Source organism: Cervus elaphus, chromosome 20, assembly GCF_910594005.1.
Source record: "Cervus elaphus chromosome 20, mCerEla1.1, whole genome shotgun sequence".
Taxonomy (NCBI): Eukaryota; Metazoa; Chordata; class Mammalia; order Artiodactyla; family Cervidae; genus Cervus; species Cervus elaphus.
In genome coordinates, this window is record NC_057834.1 from 29,518,186 (window position 1) to 29,540,475 (window position 22,290).

The 22,290-nt window shown below is 38.7% G+C and overlaps 1 protein-coding gene across 1 annotated transcript in view; it reads left to right on the top strand.

The window, feature by feature from the left end:
• The window catches only part of RGS5 (regulator of G protein signaling 5), a 56,135-nt gene that overhangs the window by 26,081 nt on the left and 7,764 nt on the right, over window positions 1-22,290 (top strand). Inside the window, exons 2-4 of the mRNA XM_043877121.1 lie at window positions 3,872-3,982; window positions 11,064-11,125; window positions 19,968-20,134. Coding sequence (XP_043733056.1) covers window positions 3,872-3,982; window positions 11,064-11,125; window positions 19,968-20,134 — 340 coding nt within the window. The remainder of the gene's footprint in view (window positions 1-3,871; window positions 3,983-11,063; window positions 11,126-19,967; window positions 20,135-22,290) is intronic.

Sequence of the window (22,290 nt, forward strand, 5' to 3'; positions counted from 1 at the left end):
CAGGGCAAGTATGAGGAAAAGAGTAATCTTAAGTTCGCATGTGTTTCTCTACTTTGAGGAAGTGAAATATGATTTTCTATAGGCAGTGTTATAAATGGCAGTTGATTTCTAGAGTATCTTTCAAAAAGACAATTTTAAATAATGATGCAGATAAAATTATACAAGGGTTCTGATTCACTCTGGTTTTAAAAGGCTTTTGTAGGATGTCTTGGAGAATTTAACCACCATTTATAGACAGTATTTTTAAATGAGTAAATGCATCTGAAAAACTTAGCAAAGAAACATTGGAAATGGGTTTATAAGATAGGATGCCACCTCTTTGAAGGCAACTTTCAATAATTTTACCTCTTTTCGGTCTTTCATACAGAATTTGCTGAAGGCTGCAGAGGTTCCTCCCTCACCCATCCTTCTATTAGAAAGGGGAGACAGAGTGAACAGACTTCATCAATACTGCTTTCTGCTCTCTCCAATCACTTTACACTCAGGCAATGCAGATGCTCTTTTGCATCCCTTCAAATGAACTTCCCTAGTGGCTTGGTAAAGAATCAGCCTGCAATGTGGGAGACTCAGGCTAGTCCCCGGGTCAGGAAGACCCCCTGGAGAAGGGAATGGCTACCCACTCCAGTATTCTTGCCTGGAGAATTCCATGGACAGAGGAGCCTGGAGGGCTACAGTCCATGGGGTCACAAAGAGTCGGACATGACTGAGCGACTCACACTTTCAAATGATATGAACATTCTCTTCCTAGTCCAGAAGTCCCAGCCTTTTCTTGTCCACCTTGCTGACTGCTGCTATTCCACCCTTGCCTTTTCCGCGAAGCCCTCCTGGCCCCTCCTGCGAGCGCTGGGCTCCTCCACCAGTGCTCTGCTGCCTTCTTCTTCAACAGCCGCTTGTGCTAGTTCACAAGCTTGGGACGTCAATAGGCTGTTAGCACCTGGCAGGTAAAGGCAAAACTCTCTGAGTGTTTTCTGCATACTGATGACACGGTAAACACGATCAAGGAGCAAAGTAGTTACGAATAAATGAAATTTAAAAACATTGAACACCTTCATTCTAATAACCTCTTCGTATCCAACTTACTCTTTCACTAGGCAATCAAACACAAATATCTCTGCCTTTTACAAAAGCAAGTGGGGCTAAAGAGAAAAAGAAATAGAAGTTGAGAGGGGGAAAAAGCAAAGCATGAGAACCATTCCCTGGTGGCTCAGATGGGAACAGAGCCGCCTGCAATGCCGGAGACCTCGGTTCGATTGGGAAGATCCCCTGGAGGAGGGCATGGCAGCCCACTCCAGTGTTCTTGCCTGGAGAACCACATGGACAGAGGAGCCTGGTGGGCTATAGTCCTTGGGGTCACAGAGAGTCGGACACAAGAACAGCACAGTGAACTATTGGGTCTAGTGAAACAGTAGCGTCATGCCTTCTCCTATGGTCAAGAAGTGAGGGGCGTATGGGACCAGGAGGAGAGGTATCCTGGATGGAACTCTTCAAGGTCTACGTCGGTTATCCTGTCTTGATGGAAAAGGTGAGCCTAGTGTTTCTGGTTGCAGTTCTACACACTGGCCAGCAGAGGGTAGCCACACATACTGCATGCATTTTCACAGCCAAATACTGTTTTCTTTCTTCAGATAAATATAAAATTGGCAGTTCTTGTCTCTAGAGGTAGAATATGGGAGGAAGTGGATGTATTCATTCTTAGTAACATGTGGGAAGTTTTTGAACGTTTTACTTTGGTACTCAAAGCTAGGGAACATGGCTTGAATTTGGCTGAAATAGAATGATTGTGTAGTTAGAACTAACTTTGAAGAAGCAGTATTACATGCCGCTCTAAGTGATTCACATGCATTAATGTATTAAATCATCACAAAATCTATGAGCATGTAGTATTTTATTAGTCCCAATTTCTAGGCAAAAAACTAAGCATTAGATAATTTAAGCAACTTGTAAAGTCCGGAATCAAACTGATGCTTATTCTTCTTCTTCTGTTTTATATAAGCTCGCTTGGCAGAACATTCTCAGCTCCGCCATAATGTTGGGCACAGCTGAGTTCAATCTGCTATAGTGTGGTACCCGAGTTGGTTTCTACCAGACAGTGGGTCCCAGGGAAAGAAGAGAAGCAGAAGGAACTGAAAAGGAAAAGACACTGTGGAAGTGACCAACAGTTCCAAAATCACATTTACTATACTAAAGGAACCTATGATATGATTGAATATCTATGATTTTATAAAGTTATATGGTATATTTCCTTTTTCTCCCTAGTATTCATAATTGCTAATCTCATGCATTTTATAGTTTTTAATTGCCTCAGCACTGTCTTCATGTGAATGGATGAAGAAAGTCTTGTGTGTTTATAGTAACACAACTCTATCAGACCACAACTTGACATCACAACCCCATTACAGCTCTCTGAGACTTTGATTATGATCAGCATTGACTGGAAGATAAATGTTAGCAGATTTGTAAGGAAGAAAAATCAAGATATGTTTAGTTCACGTTAGCAAATATTTTTGAAAGTTGACTATGCTGCCAAGCTTCATGCTATGCACAGGTGTTAAAAGATATTTAAGACTCAATCCCCTCCTGCAAAGAGGTCTTATGGTGTGGGAAACAGACACATAAGTCAGTAACCATAATGCAATATGATAATTGTTCAGTCGCTAATTTTGCTATCTCTTTGCAATCTCATGCATGTACTGTAGTCTGCCCTGCTCCTCTTGACCATAGGATTTTCCTGGACAAGAATACTGAAGCGGCTTGCCATTTCCTTCTCCAGGCATCTTCCCAGACAGGGATCAAGTCTGCATTTCCTATCCTGGCAGGCAGATTCTTACCCAGTGAGCCACCAGGGAAGTCCTGAGATATGATAAACCATATCTTAAAAGTATGAGTGAAGTGCTAAATGGCAGTGAAAGGACAGCGTTTTGGGTCTCCCAATATGCAGTGGCTTGTCATATGGATTAATTTTTAAGATCTGCTTGGTGCTTTATGAATTCAGACTTGTGAAAAAACAATGAGTAATTTAGGAAGTTAGTTTTGAAACTGGGCACAAAAAGAGTTGTATCCTAGGATGCAGAAGTGCCCAGACTTCTGACCACATATATTCACTAAAATGTTGAAGACGGAAAGGAGTAGTATAATGCTGTTACAGTCAGACCATTGATAATTAACACCCATCTACTGAAGGCTTACTGCATGTAGGATACTACTACCAGAACCGTTGTGGAACAATGGGCAAGGGGTTGCAAAAAATCAAATGCGTGTAAAAGAAGAACATTTTACAGAGAATTAATCGTAAAGCAGAGTAATTTAACTTTATAGCTGGAAATGGCTAAAGGAAGCATCTAGGTTAACTGCCATTTTGCAGATGAGGGAACTGAGGTCTAGCAAGAAAAAAAAATAAACAAAAAGATTACCTTTTTCCAAATGTTACGTGTCTAATTAGTGGCAGAGCTAGGACCAGAGCCCCCAGAAGACTGGTGAGTTGCACTTGTGAATTTACAATCAGACAGCCTGGGGTCAAGTCCATTTCTATCACATACTGGCTGGGTTATCTTAAGTTATTTGAATTCTCTGTCATTAGTTTCTTCATCTGTAAAGTGGGAATACTATAGTATCTGTTATATAGAATGTGAAAAAATACATATGAAACAATTGAGATTAAAATGAGAGAACACATATTATCCAGGGATGTATTAAGAGCTTGATAAGTGTTATTAGAACTTATGTATCCCAATTTCTACTTTAGTATTCTTCCCACCACCACAGTGAAATGGTTTTTTCTTCATTTTTATTTCTCTGACGTGGAAAGAAATCTCTTTCTTAGATCTCTATGTTCATGCAGTGTCCTTTTCCTCTCGTGTGTCTCTTTTTTCAGGGCGAAGGAGATTAAGATCAAGTTGGGAATTCTCCTCCAGAAGCCAGAGTCTGCCATTGACCTTGTCATTCCATACAATGAGAAGCCGGAGAAGCCAGCCAAGACCCAGAAGTGAGTCATGATTATGGATTCCACTTTCTACCTCTGGAGGATGGCTATTCTTCAAGTGGAGAGAACCATCCCTCTGTAGAACTACCCCCTTCAGTGACTCATCAAGGATCATAAAAGTCCTCAGAGAGTTGGTTTGTATTGATAAACAGGATTTCTTTTTTTTTTTTTTAACACTCTCCTGTATATGGAGCATAATATTGCTTACTGGCAGGATGCTTAAACAAAAAAAGATAAGACCCCCATCTTGGGACATCGTTGGAGAGATGGGCCATATCTTATAAAATGGCACCAGCCACCTCATCAGTTATTTCTGACCCAAAAGTATGGTTAAAAATACCTGTTCACTTGCTGTCCTTGGGTGACGTGAGCATTCTTGATCCAATTAATTACAATGACCGGATGCTCCCCTGCTCAGGAAATATACAAGACTGCTTCCTCAGCAGGGAGATATAAGTGGGAACAGTTCCCTCAAGAAGAGGCTGATATCAAGACAGACAATTAAGTCTAATAGTTTCTTCTCCAACACATTGTCCCTTCAAGGTCCAACAGAGGAAATGAAGACTGTTCCTTGGTGCAGGAACGAATACTTGACCAGATGCTTCTATTTAAAGCACATCAAACAGTTCTTCCCTAGTCCATAAATTAATATTCTATAGGACTTCTGCGGTCCTCCCCCACCGCCCCCACATACGTCTATTTATTTAGGCATGGAGGGAAACTAAAATTCCAAAGTTTCAAGATGTTATGGCAGTGATCGTAATCCACAATTTCGTTGACATTACTGTAACTTAATGTCACTACTCACAGTATTCACGATGTTCACTGTAGGTCCACTAACTACACAGCCCATGACTGACTAGACAAATACACTCCATCTTCTCTTTAAAACAACGACAGCCCTGATATCAAGAAAGGAAAGTGAGAAGAAGAGCTAAATGTATTCAAGACCCTTCACTCTACTACCTAAAAGCTTTGCAGAGATCACAGAAGTGTGGTAAAAATAGAGGAATGCCTTTGAAACTCCATTTCTTTTAAAATTTAGCATTTGTATAAATTGGCCAATCTTTTCTCCAAATGACCTTTACACTCATGTAGCTGGATTGGTTGGGAGCTAGAGAGATGGGTTATTCCTTTTAAATTTTTTTTCATCGACCTAAGTGGATATTTCCACTCTCCTCCTTTTATTACTTCAAAGTGATCCCAAGCCGGAAGTGAGGCATAATTGAGTTTTCTGCATTTAGAAAAAGGGAAGTTAATTTAATGTGGAGCAACAGGAACCAGGCACTGGGAGAGAATAAGAACCATATTTCATTATAACAGAAGATCAAAAAGTCTATTTTGAAATAAACAATGTGGAGGTTATTGATCTGTTGGAATTAACTTTAAAAAAATAAATATAGTGCTACATTTCTGCTTTGATTCTCAGCTTTAATATCCCACATAGATATTTGAATTATTTGGCTGAACAGGGATTCAGAGAGAGGCAGTTTTGGAAGAAAACCTGAGGCTGACATTTACTGGATTATTTTCTTCTCTTGTCTTCCAGCCCCCTTCTTCTTCCAGAAGTTTGAATTGTTTTGGAAAAAATCCTTCTTATCCCTAGAGAATATTTGTGTGTCTCTTACCGCATTTTTAACAGTGACCACTGCAAAGATTTCCCATGTTCTTCCAAACTCCTAAACCCCATTCACCACCTTATATTTGGTGCATTTCCATGCCTTTTAATTAGCAGAAGACTGTGTTCTGCATGAGCTCAATTGATCTCTGTTCTCCTCACTTTCAAGATTCTCTGTATTTTTTTCTTTTTACCCACGTTCTTCTCAAGGAGAAGAAAATAAATCTCAGAGGAGAAAAAAGACTTTCTCCGGATGGAAGGTATTTTTAACTCCTATCATTTTTTTAAAAAAAGCAATGCCTTTAAAAAAAGCATTTTCTCTTTTTTAAATATAATTTCATTCCTCTCATTAGGAAAAAGAAAATTGAACCGTTGGAAAAAATAGAAAAAAAGTTTCCTATATCCCTCCTGCCCAAGGCCAGCTTCTGTTACCATTTTAGTACTCTTAACTGCTTTTTCCTCCGCTCTGGACTGTTTTCTACTAGAAAAAACAAGTGTCATGCTCCAGTCTGAAAACTATGCACCCTGCCACCCCCAACCCCAAGCACTTCACCTCTTCTATTCTTATCCCTTCCTTTTGCTTTCATTGGATAACTCTAGGGATGGAAAGTCACTGCTTTCCATTTCTTCTTTAACTCCCTTTATCAGGTCTAAACCTTACTTACTACTTCACTGAAACTGTTATCATTAAGGTCGAACTCCTGACTTGTGGGCTGAGTTTGACGCTGCTCACCAGTTGGCCATCTTATATCTCTCTTCCGTAACTTCTAACTTTAAATTCTCCCCCTGCCCTCTCTCTCTCTAAGGGCGCCCACTTTTGCGCACCCTCTATATGTGAGCATTCCCTAAGACTCCACTATAGGTCCTCATAATGAACAATAAACATGCTATGAAACCATGAAAATATAGTTTACAAAAACTGTTATCATGGCTCATGAAATAATCAGTTGCAAAATGTTCAGGAGCTGATGTAGATATTTTTATAGTTTATTTTATATTCTAGATGTTCCTTTTCTCTCTGTCAAGGTCACTAATTTTTAACTGTGTTTTTGTTATTGTTTTACCACTTTATAACTCTAGAATGACCTGTACATGTAAACAGTCCCTAGCCTCTGCATAGGGGAGAATAATTATAAAGTGTTGTCCTATACATACTCTAGCCTGGTAAACTGCAGAGTGAGCTTTATTGAGAGGATTAAAGATGGATGCACAATGTCTGACCCATGAATAGACATCAAAAAGTGGCAGGTGTATTTATTTGTATCCCCATCCACAGTGCTCAGGTTACTGTTGGTCCTGGGGTGAGAGCTCAATAAATGTCTATGAACTTGAGGCTGGACATGAGCAGACATATCGCAGGAAAGAAGGGAGAGCTGAACAGGCACTTAAATGCCAATAAATTACCTGGATTTCATTTTTCTTGTCAAGAGCCAGAACATTATCAAGCAAGTTTAAATGCGTGTCAGGGACTATGCAGATTTTTTTTTTTTATGAAGAAAATAAAGAAGAAAACCACCAGTGCTTAGAATAAAATATTCTCCCATGGTTCTAGTTAAGGAAGTGCCAGAGTTGCTTATAGCTATAGTCACGGTTCATGGGGCTAAAATATTTGTACTCTAAGTTTTTGAGTTATTTGTAGCTTTCATCAATTAGACTAAACTTGGGCAAGCTGAACCATTATTAATTTACACATTAATCTGACATGCATATTGCAGGGTAGATTAATGCTTCAGGGAATGCACCGCCAGACAAGTAGAATGGAAAAATCTCTCTGTGACTGACAAGCTATGGCATCTAGGCAGTGAGTATACTCATCTAGGCAGTGAGTATCATTGATGTGTAGGATTTTCAAAAAGCAAATGTGATCAGAGTTCAGCAGAGGGAGAGAGCTCTTCCAGTTGAGATCATCACTTCCTGGACCAAGAGGCATTTACACTGGCTATTATAAAACAGTTAAGCATCTCGATAAATGTTTATCTTGCCTTTCATTTGGACTGGTTTCCTCCTCTCCTCCACATCCACAGGCAGAAACTCCATGCCCGCTCTCTGTGGTCAGCAATGACACTGTGAACCAGGATACTTACTGGTCATTTAGATCTGCACCTATCTTGTTTCAGAGAAGTCAGACTTAATGGCAAATTCTGAGAATCAGGACAGGATGAACCTGTGGCATCTCCTAGGCTGGTAATCAGAGTGCTGGGCTTCATGCTGTGGGGGATGTGTTCTGCTTGACTGTGTCCTTGAATCAATTTGGACTAATATTACCCCCAAGCAAGTTCTGCACACATCCTTTTCAGGAATTTAATCTCGGCTGTGATGTGCTGCTGATAGTGACCATTAGTCTCATTCTAACAAGACCATTTGAGACAAATCGGACGTGGTAACGTGCTTGGGTTTGGTGCGCCTGCTCTTGCCGTTTCTTCTCCCTGCGCCCCTCCACACTCGCCTGAGGAGATGCAGGACAGGAAGGTGACTTCATCTCACAAAGATGTTTATAAAATCAGAAGGCAATTCAGTCTTCCCTTTGTTCTGTCTCTTTTGTTCAATTATTTAATGTCTTGTTTCTGTCAGCAATCAATAAAGACTTGGTGGGTGTTATATGCATACCACAAACCCACTGTAGTGAAAAAATTAAGATGGATAAGGCCACATGTGAAAACATGTAGGTACAAAATAGTAAATGCAAAGGAAAAATTCTTGGTATGAGGTAGTATAGAAGAGCCTAGAGGAGTTATTTATTGATCTGTAGAAAATAGTTCCTTTTCTGGTTAGAAATAAAATGAGGCAGAAAAATATAGGGGCATGCTTGTAATTCCTTCCTCATGTCATTTCTCCTCTCCTTCCTGTGTTCCTTTATACTAACCAAAAGAAAAAGGGAAGTAAGGAGGTAGCTCCCTGTTAAAAATAAATTTCCAAGGAATTCTTGTTGAGTTTTTGATCCATTGTTTCCGTGTTTCTAGTCAGGAAAATGAAACCACTAAAGATTATTTAATCAGGTTTGTTACTCCCATTTTTGGCTTATTTTAACCTTCAAATACTAAAAACATAAAAACAAAAAAAAATATGAAAAATCATATAATTAAGACTCAAAATCTACACATGTTCTGCAATGAGGAATAGAGAAGTGAAGGAATTTCTCAGTATTTTAGTCAAAAAATCTACTGCCATCTTGCACTCCTTAGATAATATCGAGGCTAACTCTGAGCCTGGAGAGGTTCAAACAAGAAGTAGAATCAGCAATTGTCTTATCAACGTCTCTTCTATTCTAAGTGATTAAACCCCTAAGATATTATTTTTATGATGCAGGAATCTTCCTGGGTTATTTGAACAATTGCTAAACAATTAAGAGTTAAAGGAATTTCAATTTAGGAAAGACACCTTCATTGGCCTTAATGTTTTAATAAATGCCTTGTTAGTCTGTTTTGATCTGACAATGAAAAACTCACATCATCACACAAAAATTAGAGCCGGTGAGCCCCGGGAGAGCACAGTCAGCTATTTTCCTCAGGTGTCACCTGCCCAACTTGACACAATCCTGCTGTGAGAGAAAAACTGGTAGTTAAAACAAGGTAGCTACAGAGTTTCTGCAAATATAAATGCTAAAATAAAAAGCCTAAAGCTCAACATTCAGAAAACTAAGATCATGGCATCTGGTCCCATCACTTCATGGAAAATACATGGGGAGACAGTGGAAACAGTGTCAGACTTTATTTTTGGGGGCTCCAAAATCACTGCAGATGGTGATTGCAGCCATGAAATTAAAAGATGCTTACTCCTTGGAAGGAACGTTATGACCAACCTAGATAGCATGTTAAAAAGCAGAGACATTACTTTGCCAACAAAGGTCCGTCTGGTTTAGGCTATGGTTTTTCCAGTGGTCATGTATGGGTGTGAGAGTTCGACTATAAAGAAAGCTGAGCACTGAAGAATTGATGCTTTTGAACTGTGGTGTTGGAGAAGACTCTTGAGAGTCCCTTGGACTGCAAGGAGATCCAACCAGTCCATCCTAAAGGAGATCAGTCCTGGGTGTTCATTGGAAGGACTGATGCTGAACCTGAAACTCCAATACTTTGGTCACCTTATGTGAAGAGTTGACTCATTGGAAAAGACCCTGATGCTGGGAGGGGTTGGGGGCAGGAGGAGAAGGGGATGACAGAGGATGAGATGGCTGGGTGGCATCACCGACTCGATGGGCAAACTCCAGGAGTTTGTGATGGACAGGAAGGCCTGGTGTGCTGCGACTCATGGGGTTGGACACAACTGAGAGACTGAACTGACTGACTGACTGAAGGGGAAATCCTATGTTGACCATTACTTCTCCTTTGAATCAGGATCCAGAATGTTTGTATACAACATTCCTATTCACAGTCTCACCACTTTTCTTCTCAGAAAGAGTAAATTTAAAAAAGAAAACAAAACAAAACAAAAACCCATTATCCTGTTCTGTTTGTCCAGGAAAATGCACCTGGGTTTTATAAAAAGTTTTGGCCATGATATGCAGCATATGGGACCTTAGTAGGGATCGAACCACATCCCCTGTCTAGGATCGAACCACATTCCCAGCACTGGAAGCACGGAGTCTTAACCTCTGGACCACCAGAGATGTACCCCCCACATTTTTTTTTAATTCCAGATTTTTAAAATTGTAGACCTGCTATGATAATATTCCCACCAGGAGGCAACTTCACACCTTGCATCTTCCATCAGCCCCAGTGAGATGGCAATTCCCTGTCAATGTGAAAGAAATGCTCTTTGAGTGACCTCAGGTTAGGGCTGAGCCTCACAGCCCCTGGTTATAAATGTGCAGTACAAACTTCTTCCTAAATGTATGCTTTAGTTTGTAGAGATGATTTGTTTGTATTATTTGAGATTCAGCTTTATCTATTTTTTATTGGATTCTAAAATTTTGGTTGTCAGCATATAATCTCCCACTGTGAGTTCTGTAGTTTTAATAAGATTTCCTTGTAAGCCAGGGAGAAAAGGCATGTGTGAAATGAATAAATCCTGCAATGATCAGAAAAAAAATGATCTCTGTGGGTTAAATTGGTGTATAAAGTGTAGCCCTGATGAAGCAGAGAACGTGAGTTCAAGACCCATAGTAGGAAAACTGGATTTTATTCAGTTACATCTGGAAGGAAAAGACCACAGTTGGAGACACTGTCATGGGATACTCAAGAATATCAAGACATAGCTGCAAGACAAATACTCTCTGATTCTGAAAAGGGACAACCCTAACCAAATTGTTCAACAAAGATGAAAATATGCAAGATAGATGTAGGAAATCAAACCCAGCTCATCAAACCCACTTGATCAGAATAAAACAACTGTAACTCTCTTTTTCTGAGAATGTCATCAACTATAACATTTCAAAGAAAAGCAGGTCCAAGTCATTGTTTGTGTATGTGGTTAACTTCCTTCTAATGCATCTTTTTCTGTCTCCTTTTTCTTTCCTAATGCTTAATTTAGACCCTCGCTGGACGAGGCCCTGCAGTGGCGTGATTCCCTGGACAAGCTCCTGCAGAACAATTGTAAGTCTGGGGAAAAAAGAGCAATCGTAAATTTGAATTATCTTTATAAAGGTCAGGGGAAAGAGGCCAAAAAGAGGCAGCTTTAGGTTGCCAGTGCCTTCTTCTCAAATTTTGACATTTCTTCAACTTTGGAAGGATGCCAAGGGAGTATGATTATCTAGCTCACTTTGGGAGAATGTGAAAATGAGTTGTCTGGAGGGCTCCTGAGTGCAGGTTGTATTCCCATCTGTCCTGCTCACTTGAATGAGCAGAGCTGGTAGTTCGACCTCTGTTCCTCTTAAAATTTCCATCAGTAAAATAGACACACTGCATCTTCCATCTTGGCCTCATAGTGGCTTGATATGGATTGGGTATAACAGTGTACATATCACTAAACTCTGAGGCATGGGTTGGGTGGTATTTCAAATTGCTATTAATTGCTCTTGTAACCAGCCACAGGTTGTTAACCTCACTGAGCCTTATTTTCCTCTTCTGGCAGCATGCCTTTTATACCTTCATTCAAGACATGACGAAAGTGAAAGCAAGAACTCCTCCCCAAGCTAATACCAATATACCTAAGCACTATTTGCCTTTGCCCAATCCAAAATCCTTACTGATTCCCAAGGTCTGAAGTATCAAGTTTAAATTTCTAGTTCTTAGAATTCTCCATAGTACTTATATTGCTGGTCTGCAGTCAAACTGAACTGTTCTCCCCTCCATTTCTATGTGTAATCCCTTTGACTAGAATATTTTGTATTTATATCTCTATCAGTTGAAATTCTCCTCTCCTGTTAGAGCAAATCTAAATACTAAATGCCTAGTTTTTCTTGACCATCCAAAATGATTTATGTTCCCTCTGAGTTTCCAGTGCATTTTGTTTGCATTTGTTTGTTTTTACGCCACTTGTTATTTGCTACATTGTGCTCTGATCACAGCATCTTCCTCCTATAACAGAATATAAACTCATTGACAAGCAGGACTTAGTCTTTTTCATCTGGATAATTTCACAACATGAAGTGCACAGTAATACAAAAATGTTGAATCGTTCTCCCTAAAAATAGTATTTATGTAAATTATCTAACTCACATTTTTCCATTTTCACTATAAAAATTGACTATGAAACTTTGTTCAATGCTTTGCAAAAATAAGAATTTAGAAAATATTTCCCACAGGACCATCAAGATTCAGAGACATAGAGTAGGTGGCAAAGGATGTATGTTGAACTGTATACAAACATTTTTTGTCTTGTTTTTGGTGAGGCAACCTGTTTACCCCAATAGAATCAATATCTAATATCTGGAGGCAGATAGTGACCAAAGTCACTAATTTGAAACTTTCTTTTCTTTTTCCCATTTATTTTTATTAGTTGGAGGCTAATTACTTTACAATATTGTAGTGGTTTTTGCCATACATTGACATGAATCAGCCATGGATTTACATGTATTCCCTCTCAATATTATCCACTTTTGATTTTCTTTTTTAAAAAATTTACTTTATTGAAGTATAGTTGATTTATAATGCTGTGTTTCTGCTTTACTGCAAAGTGATTCAGTTATCTGACTTTCTTTTTATTTCTTATGCTAAACAGAATACTCAGCCCTGATGCATATAAAGTGTTCAACAAATGTTTATTGAATAACTGGGTTAATAAATGACTTCATTATCCTTCTTGGACACAGAAATTTCATGAAGTCAACTAGGAGAAAAATATTTATGTTTATCAGTTGACTTATTTATTGTGTTACCTGTGGTTTTAGGGCCAATACCTGACAAATGAATTATGCATACCCTGGGTACATGTATTTATTGCTACTATCAATAAACAAAATTAGAAGAACTGTTGTCATGTTTTTAAAACTATTAAGGAGAAAGATATGAATTTATATGCCCATTCACTATCCTTTTCAGTCACACTAATCCTTAGGGCCACATGTTTATATGTTTCAGGCTTTTAGGAGATAGAGAACTATTAGAATAAGTTAAGCCAGAGGCACTTCCTGTTAACACCTAGCATTTTGGGACTGAAGTTTTTCAGCTTGCAAGTAGTTGATTTCCATGGTGTAAGCCTGAGATCTGATATTCTTGCAGTAATGTTTTCTGCTTCTTAAAGGGGAAATATGTATATGCTTATATATGTGTGTGCAAATATATATGTAAGATTCAAATTTTATTTAATTATATATAATATTTTTAAATTGTATATACTATGTGTGTGTCTTGAGTATGTATGTGTGTGTGTATAATCTTAAGTTCCACATCATTATCTTCTTAAGTAATTAAGAGTTTTAAGATTTGGACAATTTCCGCCAAGTAATAATTGGGAAAACATTTGATAACTGCTCTAGTCAGAAGTCTTTCCTTGAAAGGATATTTATCTATTCAAACGAGCACAAATAATAAAAAGGGTTTCTGGTATGGACACAGAGATCTCACAGAAATTAAAAAGAGCCAGACCCTGTAGGAGGTGGTGCCCTGGGCACGTAGCGCAGCCTCTGCCTCCCTCCACCTTGTTTCTCTGTCCACGTTTCTGCCTCTCTTCCTGTCTTTCCATTTCCCCACCTCTCTCTGCTTCTACGACACCATCTCTCTTGCCACTTTGTCTCTGCTTCTCTCTGTCTATTTCTAAAGAAGGACGTGTGCCCAAATAATTCTACCCCAACACCATCCACCTAAAAGAAACAGTTTTTGTCATATTTCCCCAAACACTAGCTTTCATGCATTGTGGATAACTAAGCCAAACTTTGGCAACTCAGTTCTTATGAGATACTCTTTGAATCTGCAAAAACTAATGGTCTATAACCAGAACTATTATGGTTCTGACATTAGCTATGATTGACTCAGAATACATAATAAAGAAAGATACATTTGAAAAATATGCACTAGAAACATCATGACTCCTTCTTGCATGTTTGTTTGATAAATTAAATCATTTAACCTCAGAGAGTGTCATGTTTGTTGGCTTATGAGGAACATTTGACATTCTCTTGTGCTAATGTAGGATATTGATTCTCATCATTGATACAGTCCCCCAAGCCTTCCTTAAATCCATGTTTTACTTAAATTTTTTTGAGTGAAAATGAAATCATTTGGTACCAAACCTTTAAAAAACTAAGACCGTTAAGCTGCTACTCAATCTTTTCTCTTCCACAAGATTATTTATTTTTTCTTTCAAGAAAATATTCTTTATTGATATATAATTTATTTACAATATTGTGTTGTGTACAGAATAATTTTTTTTTTACTGATTAATAGGCTTAATAGCCTATTAAAACCTAATAGGCCTTACCTAACAACCTATTCAAAATCTTTTTTTAATTGCCCAGTATATTTGACTCTGTTCCGAAAAAACACCAATTTCTTATGTTTTCGTCTCCAGTTTTCTATACAGAACCATCTGTTTTCTTTTTGAAGGTCCATGGGTTGTATAACTGATGCATTGCTTTTTAAACACAAACACAGATTGTATGTGGGCGTTTAAATGAGACAGTGACCTTAAACTCTTCCACGCGACTATTTTCAAGAGCAGAGGAAGAATGAAGCATAACCCAGTAGCCACAGAGTTTTTATGTGAATCTCTTTGCCTCGGGAGTTCCAAAAGATCAGAGCATTTTCTTGAAACATCTTTGAGATTTGGACTCTCACATGGGGAATGGAATAGGCTGGATCTGGGCTCCTCTTTTTGTTTCTGTCTGCATTCTTCTTTACTTCTCTTCTTTGATTTCCAATTTTCTCCCTTCTTTTGTCTGGCTGTTCTTTATCATCATCTTACTCACTAGTAGTCACAACTTTCTTTAAAGCAATAGTTATAAAAAAGCAGTAGCTTACATTTATTATTCATCATATGCCAGTCACTGTTCTATAGATTTCACATATATTAGCTTATCTAATGATTTCAATAATTTTAGCACTTAGATATGCAAACAATTTATATTTTTCAGAAAAAGCAACTGAGACAGAGACAGTTTAGGTAACTTGCCCATGAAATAAAATACTACAGCAATAGCAAAATCAGTTAATTTATTTTTCCTTAATGTTGTGCTGTTCAATTTTGAGATGTAGGAGGAAATTTTTATCTCAGTGAGTCTTATTTTATTCAGTTTGCACCTTTATTAAATATTAGGTCCACAGATTTATACTAAGAGGTGGGATGCTTTTGAGAGAGGGGAAAAGATAAATGAAACTCGAACCTTGAACTCAGATAATCAACAGCATCCTGGGAGAAAGAGTCATAGTAGCAAATAATCCCATGAGAAAAAAAAAAAAAGAAGTAATCACTTCTCTTATACGAATCCAGGAAATGGATTCAGTACACTGGAAATTATTTTCTGAGCTCATTCCTTGGCTAGGATGTCTTGGTAATGTGGTAAATGTTATTGTTGTGGCATCCTGGAATGTATCCTCAGGTCATAAATAACAATGTTTTGGAAGACTAGAATTTTAGCTCTACCTTTTTCAAGGATGTGGAAAGGGTGATTCAGAATGCCTGAATCACTATGTTATGGGGACATGAGGCTAATGAGAGTTAATTGGCCCTACACTTATTGTGTGAAGTTATTGCTTCCTCTGCAGTCTTACACCTGATAGTGTGGGAGCTCATTAGGCTTTATTCCTACCATCATTTCCTAGCAGCTAGAAAGTGCCTGGAAATTTTCTCATTTCAGCAGAGACTAACGAACACCTTTTGTTTAAGAAACAATAAAAACTTTAAGGATGACAGAGAACTCAGTCTTTGTTTCTTCTTTCAGCATGTACTATTGATTCCTATGTCACTAAATGATAACACATCAGTTCAGTTCATTCAGTTCAGTCGTTCAGTCATGTCTGACTCTTTGCGACCCCATAGATTACAGCGCGACAGGCTTCCCTGTTCATCACCAACTCCTGGAGCTTACTCAAACACACGTCCATCGAGTCAGTGATGCCATCCAGCTATCTCCTCCCCTGTTGTCCCCTTCTCCTCCTGCCCTCAATTTTTCCCAGCATCAGGGTCTTTTCCAATGAGTCAGTTCTTTGCATTAGGTGGGCAAAGTATTGGAGTTTCAGCTTCAGCATCAGTTCTTCCAGTGAATATTCAGGACTGATCTCCTTTAAGATGGACTGGTTGAATCTCACTGCAGTCCATGGGGCTCTCAAGAGTCTTCTCCAACACCACAGTTCAAAAGCATCAATTCTTTGGCACTCAGCTTTCCTTAGAGTCCAACTCTCACATCCACACATGACTACTGGAAAAACCATAGCTTTGACTAGATGGACCTTTGCTGGCAAAGTAATGTCGTTGCTTTTTAACATGCTGTCTAGGTTGGTCATAACTTTTCTTCCAAGGAGCAAGCGTCTTTTAATTTCATGGCTGCAGTCACCATCTGCAGTGATTTGGGAGCCCCCCAAAATAAAGTCTGTCACTGTTTCCATTGTTTCCCCACCTATTTGCCATGAAGTGATGGGACTGGTTGCTGTGATCTAGTTTTCTGAATGTTGAGCTTTAAGCCAACTTTTTCACTCTCCTCTTTCACTTTTGTCAAGAGGCTCTTTAGCTCCTCTTCACTTTCTACCATCAGGTTGGTGTCATCTGCATATCTGAGGTTACTGATATTTCTCCTGGCAATCTTGATTCCAGCTTGTGCTTCATCCAGCCCAGTGTTTTTCATGATGTACTCTGCATATAAGTTAGACAAGCAGGATGACAATATACAACCTTGATGTACTCCTTTCCTAATTTGGAACCAGTCTGTTGTTCCATATCCAGTTCTAACTGTTGCTTCTTGACCTGCATACAGATTTCTTGGAAGGCAGGTCAGGTGGTCTGGTATTCCCATTGCTTTCAGGATTTTCCAGTTTGTTGTGATCCACACAGTGAAAGGCTTTAGTGTAGTCAATGAAGCAGAAGTAGATATTTTTCTGAAACTCTCTTGCATTTTTGATGATCCAGTGGATGTTGGCAGTTGGATCACTGGTTCCTCCGGCTTTTTTAAATCCGAACATCTGGAAGCTCACGGATCATGTACTGTTGAAGCCTGGCTTGGAGAGTTTTGAGCACTACTTTGCTAGCATGTGAGATGAGTGCAATTGTGTTGTAGTTTGTGCATTCTTCGGCATTGCCTTTCTTTGGGATTGGAATGAAAACTGACCTTTTCCAGTCCTGTGGCCACTGCTGAGTTTTCCAAATTTGCTGGCATATTGAGTGCATCACTTTCACAGCATCATCTTTTAGGATTTGAAATAGCTCAACTGGAATTCCATCACCTCCACTAGCTCTGTTCACAGTGATGATTCCTATGGCCCACTTGACTTCACATTCCAGAATGTCTGGCTCTAGGTAAATGATTACACCATCGTGGTTATCTGGGTCATGAAGATCTTTTTTGTATAGGTTTTCTGGATATTCTTGCCACCTCTTCTTAATATATTCTGCTTTTGTTAGGTCCATACCATTTCTGTCCTTTATTGAGCCCACCTTTGCATGACATGTTCCCTTGGTATCTCTAATTTTCTTGAAGACATCTATAGTCTTTCTCATTCTATTGTTTTCCTGTATTTCTTTGCATTGATCGTTAAAAAGGCTTTCTTATCTCTCCTGGCTATTCTTTGGAACTCTGCATTCAAATGGGTATATCTTTCCTTTTCTCCTTTGCCTTTCCCATCTTGTCTTCTCTCAGCATTTGTAAGGCCTCCTTGGACAACCATTTTGCCTTTTTGCATTTCTTTTCCTTGGGGATGGTCTTGATCACTGCCTCCTGTACAATGTCATGAACCTCCGTCCATAGTTATTCAGGCACTCTGTGTATCAGATTTAGTCCCCTGAATCTATTTGTCACCTCCACTGTATAATTGTAAGGGATTTGATTTAGGTCATGCCTGAATGGCCTATGAGAGCACATAGTGCTGGAAATATGCGCAGGAGTGAGGGAAAATACATCTGATCTTATCCTGGTGAACATTATCAAGTGGTTTTAAAGCAGTTCTTCTAGGTCGGTTACTAGAGACAATTGTTTATCATACCTACCATCACTTCCCAATGTATTTTTCGGTGTTGCTCAATTAAAAAAAAAAAATGTGTTTATGTTAAGTACAGGGAGAAGGGTTTAAAATGCAAAGTTTCTTGTTTGGATACAGAATTGTCAGTGACCTTAATTCAAGTTAATTATAACTTAGCAATTCTGTTTCTTTAAAGCTGAGTGCAATTGCTGGGAACTGTGAGGGATAGAAAGACAAAATGTATAGAAGGAAAATTGAAAAAAGACAATGTTATATTTCTGGCTTAATCATTATATTTTGTGCATATTGTTTGAAATCGTTGTTTTGAGCAATGACTAATGAATGAAAATTAGAATCTATAAAAAGAAGTAGGGAGAAATATTCAAGAGGAATGGAAATAGAAATTAGGTCAAAGGAAATGAATTCAGTGCATGAATATGTTCTCCAAGTAAAACTAATGAATTGTAGAAGTGTCTTCTGAGGAGGAACAAGTTAGAGGAAATGTAGACCTTGATGTACCAGTCAGTCCAGCCTTCGGCCTGGGAGGCAAATGCCAGGCCAGGCATGCCTGTGACTCTGATATAGTCTGTGGAGAAATAAAATTTTCTCTCCTTCCTTTAGAAGTCCACTTACCTTACATAATAAATATGCATGGATTCTCTCTCAGTACATACAGATTTGTTGGAATTTAGGTTGAAAAGAAGTATCTATCTATCTATCATCTATCTATCTCTCTCTCTCTATCTAGCTAGATATATATCTAACTATCTATCTATGTCAGCTTTAAAAGGAGGAAAATATTGAAGATATAAAGTGATTTTTCCTTTGTTCCTCTTCATTTGCTTCCTGATTCCTGACCTTGCCTTCAACTTACCTACCACTTTGGAGCTTAGAGCTGCAGAACAAGGTTAGAAGAAAGAAAAAGAAAACAAAAGGATCAGACCCAAGAATCTCTAATATACATATTTGCATAAGATGTACATATATATGGGCTTCCCTGGTGGTTCAGACAGTAAAGAATCTGCCCTCAATGCAGGAGACCTGGGTTTACAAGTGAAATATATTCTATATGAGCAACAGTACTCTGAAAACAGAACCACAGCAGTGATAATTACACTTAATTTAATATGTTCTAAAGACCGATGCTTCATTGATGGGTGTAGTAACTGCTCTACATGTGGGCCCCTTCATCAGGCCCCTACCACTCCTCCTTCAGGTCTCAGGTCTCACTTTCTCATATAGGCTTTCTTTAAATGTAAAATCAGGTTAGGACCCTTTTGTTACTCTTACTATCCTTCATATTGCTTTCTTTTGTTGTGTATACATTTTTTGTGTATGTTTCTTCATTTTCTTGTCTACCTCCCCAGAATCTTCACTGGGGCAGGTATCATGTCTATTTTATTTACCGTAATTCCTCAAACATAATATTTACTCCAAAAATCAACTTTAGAGAGAAAAAAACTAAATAGTTGATATGCAAGAATCAACATTAATATTACTTACACTACCAAATCAAGTTTTAAGTGTAGTTTTTTCTTTTTGGTAACTGATCAGTATCCAGAATGGCGTTAGTGTTCGCAGTGTTCCTCAATGCTCTGTACGGTTAAACTTTTATCACCCACATATAGGCTGTCTGTATTTGAATCCCAGTTCTGCCACTTTTTCCAGTTGGTTAACTAATAGAAAGTTACTTGATCTCTCTGACCTCATGTGTAAATAGGATATAGCAGCCTCTGCCTCTTAGGTTTGTAATGATTAACAAATGAGTTAACTTTAGTAAGGTTATTACACAGATAACAGAAATGTGTTATAAATAAACCTAGGCTACAACATGGGCTATAATGATAGATAGATAGAATACATTTCCTCAAATAACCTTTTTCCTTGCTAGATGGACTTGCCAGCTTCAAAAGTTTCCTGAAGTCTGAATTCAGTGAGGAGAATCTTGAGTTCTGGATGGCCTGTGAAGATTACAAGAAGATCAAGTCCCCTGTCAAGATGGCTGAGATGGCAAAGAAAATTTATGAAGAATTCATCCAAGCGGAGGCTCCTAAAGAGGTTGGTCCTGATTGGAAAGTGGGTGAGAGTGGTCTATGGGGGTCAGCTCAACAACTTCCCAGGAAGGATTTCCATCTGCAATACAGTTTGCAGCTAAAGGTTATTCCTATTTGAGAGTGGGCCACCTTTCTTAAACACCTACTGAAAAAGCAGAGCAGTACAATCAAGCAGATATGAACTTGAACTCTGCTTAAACCACTTTCTAAGCAGTATAGGTCTCTCTTCAGTAGCATGTAATCACAAATGAGGATAATACAGGCAGTATGATCTCGGATGAAGTACTCAGTCTCTCTGAACTTAGTTTATTTCTTTGGGAAAATGAGGATAATGAAGACTATTTTGCCGGATTGTTGTGAGAATGAAATTAAACAGTGGATGTGAAAATATATATCTCAGCATTTGAACAAATCAATGTATGATGAATGTTTCTATCACTTCATCTTTTCACTTTTCCCCTTTCCTCTCTTCCTTTTCATTTTTGGTGAAAATTCTCTCTTTTCCATCCTATTCTCCGCCACTCCCTGGTTTCCCCTAGGGCTTTTTCATTTATTCTCTGGCCTGGACAAGGTTTCTACTCATGAAAATCAAATGATTACGTGATGACAGTGCTACAGATGTTGGAGGACAATATAATATTAATTAACTGTTAAAGATGTGTGTTGATTTCAAAGAGGCTTTAGGGTAGTTTATCTGCCCTTTCCTACTTGTGAAACTGAATTGAAAAGATTTTTTGTGGAATTCAGGATGACCTCAGCAAGACCCATTCATCATATTTTGGTCAGGTCACTGATTTCACATTGCACACTATAATCCAATCTGGACATCAAACATTTCATCAAAATTTGAGGTGAGGTAGAGGTGATCTGAGCAAACCCTCTAGGCAGGCAGTAATTAACTTAAGATGATTTGAGAGAGGGAAACCCTAATATCCTTTTTCTCTCACAGGTGTTCAAGACTCTTGAGGGTCTACCATTTGATATTTATTCCTTTGGTAACGCACTACTCATCACTGATCCTTTTTAAAGGGCAACTTTTGGCTTCCCTGGTGGCTCAGACGGTAAAGCGTCTGCCGGCAATGCGGGAGACCAGGGTTCGATCCCTGGGTTGGGAAGATCCCCTGGAGAAGGAAATGGCAACCCACTCCAGTATTCTTGCCTGGAGAATCCCATGGACAGAGGACCCTGATAGGCTATAGTGTATGGGGTCGCAAAGAGCCGGACACGACTTCACTTTCATTTTCACTTTTATCCGAATGGATTATTATAATCTAATAATCAAATTAGATTATATATCTAATGCCAACAGATGAGCCACCTCCATGACACAGGCGGTGGAGGTAAGGAGCAGAGACTATAGAGGACTACAGGTCAAGGTGGGGAAAGTGAGAATCATGAGCCTGGGTTTAGTCTTACTGTGGGAATTATTTTGGAATCCTCTCTAGAACCCCTCTTCCACGCCTCAATCTCGCACCCCATGCATATGTATTCTGATGCCATTTGTGCTGGGCTGTTCTGTCAGCAAGGAATCTCTATTTGTGATGTTACCAAGGACATTAATGCACTATTAGTATTAAATGTGACACAATTTCCTAACTTTGATTGATTTCCCATTTCCAACCTATCTTCTTACCACCTTCATTCCTCTTCACAGAAGTCTAGGATTTGAATATATGCAGATGATGGAGACCCATCCAGGCTATTGCTAGGTGCTCTGAGCTCTAGGAAAACACTGTTCTCAAAGTTCCTTGCTAGAACACTCATGGGTATCATGAAAATATGAGAAATTAAGAATGGAGTTTCAAAATCAATAAAACCCTTGCTGAGTTACTAGAACACACAAATGATGGCCTCATTATAAGGACCTCTGGGCTCTAATTAAAATAGCTTTGGCCTCCAGCCTCTGAGTTGAGCATCAGAGGGATGTAAATCCCACTCCTGTTATATAATAAACACTCTGTGAATGTTTGTGAGATGAATGGATACAGGTATACCGACTCCAGACCTTTCTTGATGTATGACTTTGGGCAAGTTTCTAGCTAAAGCCTTCTAATTCTCAATTCTCTTTAATTGTAATAATTTCATGTATGTGTGTGGTGTGTGTGTGTATACCCAGAGGATGTTTAATAAATTGTAGCTATTGTTTTGAAAATTAGCTTG